Source organism: Cicer arietinum, chromosome 4 (assembly GCF_000331145.2).
Source record: "Cicer arietinum cultivar CDC Frontier isolate Library 1 chromosome 4, Cicar.CDCFrontier_v2.0, whole genome shotgun sequence".
NCBI classification, from domain to species: domain Eukaryota; kingdom Viridiplantae; phylum Streptophyta; class Magnoliopsida; order Fabales; family Fabaceae; genus Cicer; species Cicer arietinum.
Window position 1 is genome coordinate 27455090 of NC_021163.2, and position 8583 is coordinate 27463672.

An 8583-nucleotide genomic window follows, 5' to 3' on the forward strand; every position below is an offset into this window, starting at 1 on the left:
ATGCCGAGTTTTTTACTCACTTTTTTCCTTCAATTTTACCTTTTAATTTTAAATATCATTTATTTTTTTATTCAATGAGATCATTAAATTTTTTAATATAGTGTAACTTTTACTTATTCCGATTTTCTCTTTCAATTAAACTATTTTATCTAAAAACTTATCCTCTCTTACCAATAAACTGAATTTTTTTAAATAAATATATGTTAATTTCTATCATTTTTATAATTAAATAAATAAAAAAGGAACGGACTAGCATTGTTACGAATACATCAGTGTTGTTCAGCACGTTAGTAATAATAATAATAATAATCCCTCTTCTTTCTTTATTTTCTCGGTGTTTTTGTTTTATAAATTAAGTACATATACAAATAGTTATGCTTCTTAACAAATAATAATCATACTTGTTTAACCAACCATCGTAGTTGACAAATGGCAAAAAAGTAAATCAATTAACTAGATAAATTAAATTTTATGTACTTTATTTTTAGATTTAATCAAATCACACAGTAATGTCACATTAATATATTTGTTGTTAAAATATCTAAACAAATACCTATTTAGTGAGATTTGATTTGGATGCATAAAAAAAAATTATACTCTAATAAAATATATGTAATTCTAAAATATGTTTGATCATAAAACTAATGAAATAGAACTTATGTTAAAAAGATAATATAACTATTTCTTCATGTTTTTCGTGAAATTAATCAAGGGACAAACGTTTTTGCTATGTATGATTTAGATATAACAGACTCAGAAAGAAACTTCAATGTTATTTCAAATTGTCTCTTCCAATTTATTGGCTTATAAAAATTGTATTGATTTTTTAAGGGGTTTATATTTTTTGGCTAAAATAAATTTTTAGTCTCTTCATTTTTAAAATCAGTTTTTTTATCCTCTCATTAACTAATTCTTTAGATTTTTTTTTATTCTTATTATATGACATTTGTTAGTTGGATAAATAGGTTATATGTCATTATTATTGTAATTAATTTTATTTATATATTAAAATATTAAACATAAACTTATTTTATTTTATTTATATATTTAAGTAATAAAACATTAAAATTTATTTATTTTATTTTACTTTTTTAATACTTTTAAATATTTATATAAATACTTAAATTTTAATTATTTTATTTTTAATATTTTAGGTTTAATATTTTTATTTTTATTTTTATTTTATTTAAATATTAAAATAAAAAAATTTATTTATAAATTAAATTGTTTAAAATTTAAATTTATAATATTAAAATTTCAATTTCAATTATTTGAATAAAATATTTAAAATTTATTTATTTTATCCAACAATAATTTAAAATTTTAAAATATTTAGATAAAATATTTAATTTTAATATATAAATAAAATAAATAATAAAAATAATTATAACAATAATGACATAAAAATATTTTATCCAAGTCATAAATATCACATAAGTGTCATGTCATTAAAAAGAGTGTCACTTAATAAAAAAAATAGGATCAAAGAAATACCAAAAATTAGTTAATAAAGGAACCAAATAACTTGTTTAGAAATAGAGGGACTAAAAATTCATTTTTGACAAAATATAGTGACCAAAAATGTTTTTAAGACTAAATTTGTTTATCTTTGTTTTTGTATTTTCTTTGTTCAATTGTGGCTTGATCCCTTTTTTCTTAAAAAAAAAAAATATATATATATATATACACAGTTCCTTCATTGAATCTCTATATCTCTTGATTGATCTCTTTAATTTCCAGTTTTGCGTACATCTTATTCTGCTCATTTTACATGTAGAAAAAAATATATATTTAATTATATTATTTATAATTTAGATGCTCATAGACTCCTGTACAGTTATAGAATTAATATTTTTTTTCATTAGTGATCCATTTGTAAAAAAAAATTCTAAAATGAATGACCATTTGTAACTTCCAATGCAATATGGGTCACTAATGAAAATAATATTAAATTAATAATATTCATTTCATTTTCAATTGTACTTTCTAATTAATATTACAAATGTCCTTTCCAATTCATTTATTCTTACCACCAATGTTTGATAAGAATATTTAAGTAAAAACATTATTCTTTCTTTTATTAATATAATATTGAAAAATGAATTTACTAAATAATACCTCTTTACTGTTATTGTCAAAATGAATATGATTGACTTTTATATATATATATATATATATATATATGTGTGTGTGTGTGTGTGTGTGACACATGATCAATTAAATAATTCATGATCAATTGAACAATTCATAGTAGGATTGAAGAATTACTACTTTTTTACATGTGTAGTTTAATGTACTTGTAAACATCATGAAAAAATGGTATGGACAATATATCGTCAGCTTATGTAAGGTAAATTGAAGGTGCAATTGCTTTGTGAAACATAGATTTCGATCTCTTGAGTCGCGAGATCTGGAATTCAAGTGATCAATACTTTTGTGGCATTTGAATCCACATCAAACAATTCAAAAAACAATTATTTTAATTTTATAATAATTAAAAATATCAATTTTGAACCTACTACGTGAATTACTATTGATTTCAATCAATTAAATGACTATCGATATATTGACTACGTGAATATCATATATCAAGAAAATTTTGAAATAAGACAAAATTATAAGTGTATTACTATGTTAAAAAAAATTCCATCACGTACGCCTCATATTAGAAAGAAGCAAAATAGAGAAAGCAATAAATATTTTGCAATCCAAACAAGGTATAAATCTTCAAAAAATCTCTTACCAAAAACGAGATGTAAAAATAGAAGTAAAAAATAACTGTTTGTAAATGTCTCTTATTTATAGCTATTTGTAAATCGTCAAAATCTATCTTACCAAATCAATAAAATCCTGCTGTGATTTGTAAAAAACCACAGTCTAGTTGTAAATGTTTTGGTCCTTCTACTAGATTTATGTGGTTGTTGCTCTTCTCCCTTAAAAAATTATCGGCATCATCCCAAATTCTAGAATCTAGCAATTTAGTGGTGAAAAAACTCAATCCTACGGTGAAAAATAGGATTACTAATGTCAGTGGAAACTCCAATCTAGCAGTATTTTTTACATATTTTAAATAAATATTGAGGATTAATGAACAACCACCTATTTAATTTTCCTAAAAAGATCTAAGTGTACTTCAGTATTACTGGATATTTGTTGCCACTACTCCCTAGATATGAGTTCAGCTGCAATGAGCTTATGCTTTCACAAATCACAGCAGAATTTTATTGATTCCGTCACTTATTGATTGTTCTGCAAATCGTAGCTCCACAAAAGTAAACAGTAGTTCGTGAGCAGAAGTAATGTGGTGGATTTATGCTATACACGACTTAAAACAAGTTGCATCATGCATTTTGTTAATTACAACCTATACGATGTTTAATTCCGTATCATGAGAGTTACAGTTTTGTGATGGAATCTAGCTCAATTGGGTTGAATGTTGGTTTAAATTGTGAAAAGTCAGAATCTGAAGCTGCTGGTAGTGAAAGCTTGAACACCAGTGGTACATTTGGTAATCTAGAAGCCACAATTAATATTGAACAACTTACATTATATATTAGTATAAAGATATGAGAAGTCAACTTTAAAACTCCAAAGAGTAGAGGGCCAACTAACTATGCACAAAATCGATAAATAAATATAAAAGAAGAATAGGTAATATGCAAGATAATCACTTCTGCACTGAAGATTTGGAAGTTATGGTACATTTGAATGTTCAACACTCAACACATAAAGCAGCATTGCACCTACAAGAATCGAGGTTGAGAAAAGGCATTGCATGAAGTGCCAGAGGGCTTCCAGCAATACGTTATGTACAAGAGAAGGTTGTCCACTCCATAGACGAACCATATGAGAGAATACTCATATGTCATATCAAATCCAAGTTTTCACAAATCCACCAACAAATTACTTTCAATTTCAAAATAAAATGAATAAAAGAACACTGCACAATACACCCCTTTTTCCAGCAAGAAAGATCGGAAAAAATAACCAAAAAAAAAAATCTTAACGTATTATAGTGTTACTAAAATTCGGTTGGTGCTCCCAAATTTTAAAATGGAGAATTAATCTCCCACTTGTGTACTTGAAATACATCTCCTTGGCCTTGCATGTGTTCTTTTGTCAATAAGTAGCAGCAATCCCATACTGTCAGCTGGGATCCCAAACGTATACCTACAGCAGTCACAAACATTTCAGATGATGGACATTTTTGCTGACCAAAAAAAACAATGGACATTTTCTTGTCAAGCATCGTCATTCAAGGATATGCACACAACAAACATTTCATTTGGTCTCTAATTTTAAAACAATAAACGTAATCTATGAAACCAGCTTATAAGAAATAGAGAAATGCTTATTTCAAAAAAAGAAAACATAAATAGAGAAATGCTAGCAACATTTTCTCTAGCCCTCTTTTTCTAACATACTCAATACTATTAGTTGGGTCTCACCAAAGTTATGCGACACCAGCATGATTTAGTGGGACCAATTTCCAGAATATAAGACTCGTCTGAATTTCAATTAATAGAAAAGTGTCTCGGAAAGAGAGTTACATAATGTGTTGCTAGCACTCAGAAATATTATAGCATAATTAACTGATATCATCAAAATGAAATTGGGTTATAGTGGAGCGGACGACTCCCAAAATGCTATAGTGGTGTAGTCAGTAGTGGTAAGGCCACTACGCTGAAGTCAAGAGCAGATAAAAACAGGAGAATAAGAGATCTGGATGCACAGAGAAAAGGGGAAAGAGGCCGCGCCTAAGTCGCACGGCAGCAAAGGTCAGAGAGGAGAGGTCATGGTCTCGCAGAGGAGATGAGAGGCCACGAAAGTGAAGAGAAGAGAGGAGAGGTAGCGGGAGTCAAAACCCTAAATGGTTCAAAAAGACTAAAACGTCCAAAAAATAACCCAAAAGTGCTAAAAACCGAGGGCATTTTTTGTTGTCCCACTCGTCTTCTCCGCCATTCCTCTATGATTTTGCCGCCACATACAGCACTATGGCCACAACACAAATTTTCTCTGCCACGGCATTTTGCGTAACGCCAGACCTCTGCAACTTCACACACTACAGCGCTTCTGGCCACCCCCACCGCTACTGACAACATAGACATTTTTATAGGGTAGTTTGATAATGCATCTGTTTTGTTTTAAACTAGGAAGCACAATTAACCGACAGCCTCACGGTGAAATTGCTATTTAAATATAATGACTATGCTTTGATGGAATTGTGTGACTGTGTCAATATAGAATCACCAATTCTCAAAAACAACCATAGAAGTTCCATAACAAAAAGTATTGTAAGAGCTTTTCTATCAAAACTAACAGACTTGATGTTGCCGGTGTTAGAAAGACGAAACTAAGTTACAGAGAAGAGAATATGAATTAATGATAATGTTAGTCACCTAACCAGAGCATGTTACATGCACGCTTTGAATATCAAAGCCAGATTCTGTGAAGTTTCAAAGGCAGATGGCGAACCCTCATAGATAAAGACATGGCTGAATTTTTAATATTTTATTGTAAGAATTGTGCCTTCTCTTTGAAATAACTTATAAGCATAGGTCCAGTTGAACTCAAAAGAGCTACCTTCTCTATAAAAGGATTGCTGGGTAAAGTCGTCATGTGAATAATGCATTATTTTGCTCTCACTTCACTAGACTACACACATAGTAAGTAACAATGACAAAATCACAAATAATTGCGTAAAAGTATGTTCAGAGTAATCAGAAAAATTGCTATGGTCACTTACTTGCTTTGATGAGCTCTCTTTCTCCAAAAAACAACTGATGTGATCCACTGAACACAAAAAAAGATGAAATGGTATGAGTGCCATTTCAAAATCTTCCATGAAATGTATTTATTATTTTCAGTGATTGCATCAGTGCAAAACAAAATGCATTGCCGGATGACATACATTTTGATTAAATAGGATGGATAAAACCTAAAAGATGGATAAACTAAATAGGACGTGCCAGTCTCATTAGATAAATGGCAGAAGTGCACACATTGCATCGATAGTAACTATTTCGATTCATATTTTTCAAAAAAAAAAAAAAAACTATTTCAATTCATAAAATACCTTAAAAATTGACATGAATGGAGATCTCCCAGCAATATATGGCCTGCTCGTAGTCATTTTTCTTTGCGGTGACATCTCTTTGCACAAATGCTGAGCTATTTCCTTCAATAACACAACCTGTGCTTTATCTGTGCTCATTGATATGATTGCCTGCCTCATTGATTCCCTATCAGCCTCAAGTGCCTGAAGCCTCGTATAAAGCTTCTTTATGTAGGGATCCTCAAAATCAGCATGATTTCCTGACCCCTTTGGAGTGGTTCCGCAATCTTCGAAAGCTCCAGTTCCAGCTTTGTAACCTGTAAAGCCATTATGTGGTGCTCCCGAATGAACAGAGTCAATTGTATAGATTCTATCACTTATATCATCACCTTCCGAAGCATTATCTACCTTCTTCAAATTGGAATGATCCTCTGACTGAGAGAAATAATCCTTCTTATAGTTGTTGTTGATCTTAGGAGACTCCATAGGGAACTCGGGACCTATTTCTCTCCCCATCCCACCAAAAGATGCTGAGTCAGAGGATAATTTCCTCGAATGTCTCGTCCAACTTGGAGATTGTCCAACAATTACTTTCTCTAGAACATTTTTTCCTGTAAAATCTCCATCCACCTGGCTGTAATTGGGATTTTTCTCCATTTGGGAAATCCTACTCTCCAAGTTCTTCAAACGGTCTCTAGGAGTTTCACCAAATACGTATTTCTCAATATCAGTATCGTCATTATCAGCATCCATGCCATTATGCATGACATTACATTTTAAAGGAGGGTATTCGTAGGGTAGAATGTCATATTCATCACCCTCGACCTCATCCTCAGTGAGCCCAAAACTCATCATCCTGTGCTTGTAAGCCTGAACTTCACAAGTAAGTGACTGAATTATCTGCTCTCTCTTGTACAGCAAATCTTCCAAAGACATAAGCTCCTCCTGATCGTGTGTCATTTTCTCCTCCGCAAACCGCTTGAATTGACGAGCTTCCATTTGTATCTCTGCCTTTTCCCTCTGCAACCTCAAGATCATCGACATAGCCTCATTAGCAGCCGTGGATGAAGAATTTCTCTCCTCATCTAACTCAGAATTCAAATCTTGAATAGTTCTCTGCTGCATGCTGACCATCTCGCGTAAGGCTACACACTCGTTGCCGATTTCAACTCGCGCAACAGAAGGCGCTGGTAATTGGCTATCCAATTTAAACTCATCGTGTTTCCGTTTAACAGACCGTATCCAAGTCCCAGAATATTTAGCCAGCAAGGAGCAACTACACCCACAGTCGCAACATTTCAACAAATCCCTAGAAGATGGAACTGGTTCCGAATCCATAATACAAAATGTGTCCAAAACCTTTCAACAATCTATGAAATTACTAATGGTTTCAACAATCGACAAATCAGGTAACAAAAATCTCAGCAATGACAAATTCAGAACTACAATATTCTATATTTCTTCCAACCATCAACCATTATCCTCTCCTAGCTTCATGCCACCCACCTTGTCCACTAGATCCACAAATCACACAAACAAACAAAAAACCTAAAAAAAATGAAACAAAAATAACAACAAGCAATTAACAAAACATATTTACAATTTTATCAAAAAATCAAGGTACGATATTGCAACTAATTTCTAGAACTAAAAAATCAATTCTATTTAATTTCACCGAATGCGAAAAACCTAAAAACCTAGCGATGAAACTAATTTTTCCAAAGCTGAGAAAAATTACAGACAACAAACATTGAAACGAGAAACACACCTTGTAGATGACGCCGTCGGAAATTCAACAGAAGCCGGCGGCGAAGGTCGCCGGGAACAGAAATCGACAGTCAATTTTGCAACAAAAATTTCAGGCTCGCCAAAAAAAAATTACAAAAAAAAGAAAAAAGTTAAAGAGAAAAAAAAAATACGAGCTAGTACGAATTGGACAAAATCCGAAAAAAGTGAAAATCACGTTTTCTTGTAATGAAAGTATGAAGGAAGGAGCGGGAACGTTGTTTGGTGGAAAGAAGAAAAATTGAAGGAAAAAAATAAAAAATAAAAATGTGACTTCGTAATTTGAAAGCCCTAGATATATATTTTTTTTATTGGGAAGTGTTTGTTTTTGGGATTTTGTTTTATCTGTGTCGTTTACTACGAATTTTCGACTTCGTCATAAATCTTTTTTTTTTTTTTCCCTTGAGAGAGATGAAAAGTAAGAGGAAGTGAGAGAAAATGATCAACGGTGGAAAATTGAAGATATGATGGAATAGCCTGTTTTCCAACAGAGAGAACTGATTTGTTGGAGTTTAATACAACTATTTATTTTCTTTTTTCAAATATACTATTTTTTTTTAATTGTTTTACTAAAATTAACTTATTATTATATTATTATCACTTTCTGTTATGTTTGGTTTTGATTGCGAATAGTATTTGTACAATTGGAAGCTAAATCTCTTTGCTTGAAAGTTTACCTTGTTGTAAATAATCCTTCCGTAGTGGGGTTTTTTATTTGCTTATTTTTTTTTCTTTTAAATATA

General features: G+C 30.9%; 1 protein-coding gene across 1 annotated transcript; it reads right to left on the bottom strand.

The window, feature by feature from the left end:
• Positions 1–3657: 3657 nt before the first annotated feature.
• LOC101493834 (myosin-binding protein 7-like) lies at positions 3658–8129 on the bottom strand. Its single transcript, XM_004497564.4, has 4 exons — positions 7824–8129; positions 6077–7603; positions 5747–5793; positions 3658–4170 (listed from the first exon to the last, which is right to left on the bottom strand). The coding sequence occupies exons 2-4, from the start codon at positions 7391–7393 to the stop codon at positions 4062–4064; spliced, it is 1473 nt and encodes a 490-aa protein (XP_004497621.1). The 5' UTR covers positions 7394–7603; positions 7824–8129; the 3' UTR covers positions 3658–4061.
• Between the last annotated feature and the right edge of the window lie 454 nt (positions 8130–8583).

Coding starts and splice junctions, on each gene's coding strand:
- LOC101493834 (XM_004497564.4), bottom strand. CDS start 7,393: ATGGATTCGGAACCAGTTCCATCTTCTAGGGATTTGTTGAAATGTTGC. Junction 5,794..6,076: donor CATTCATGTCAATTTTTAAG/GTATTTTATGAA, acceptor TTTTGTGTTCAG/TGGATCACATCAGTTGTTTT. Junction 4,171..5,746: donor AAGAGAGCTCATCAAAGCAA/GTAAGTGACCAT, acceptor TGACTGCTGTAG/GTATACGTTTGGGATCCCAG.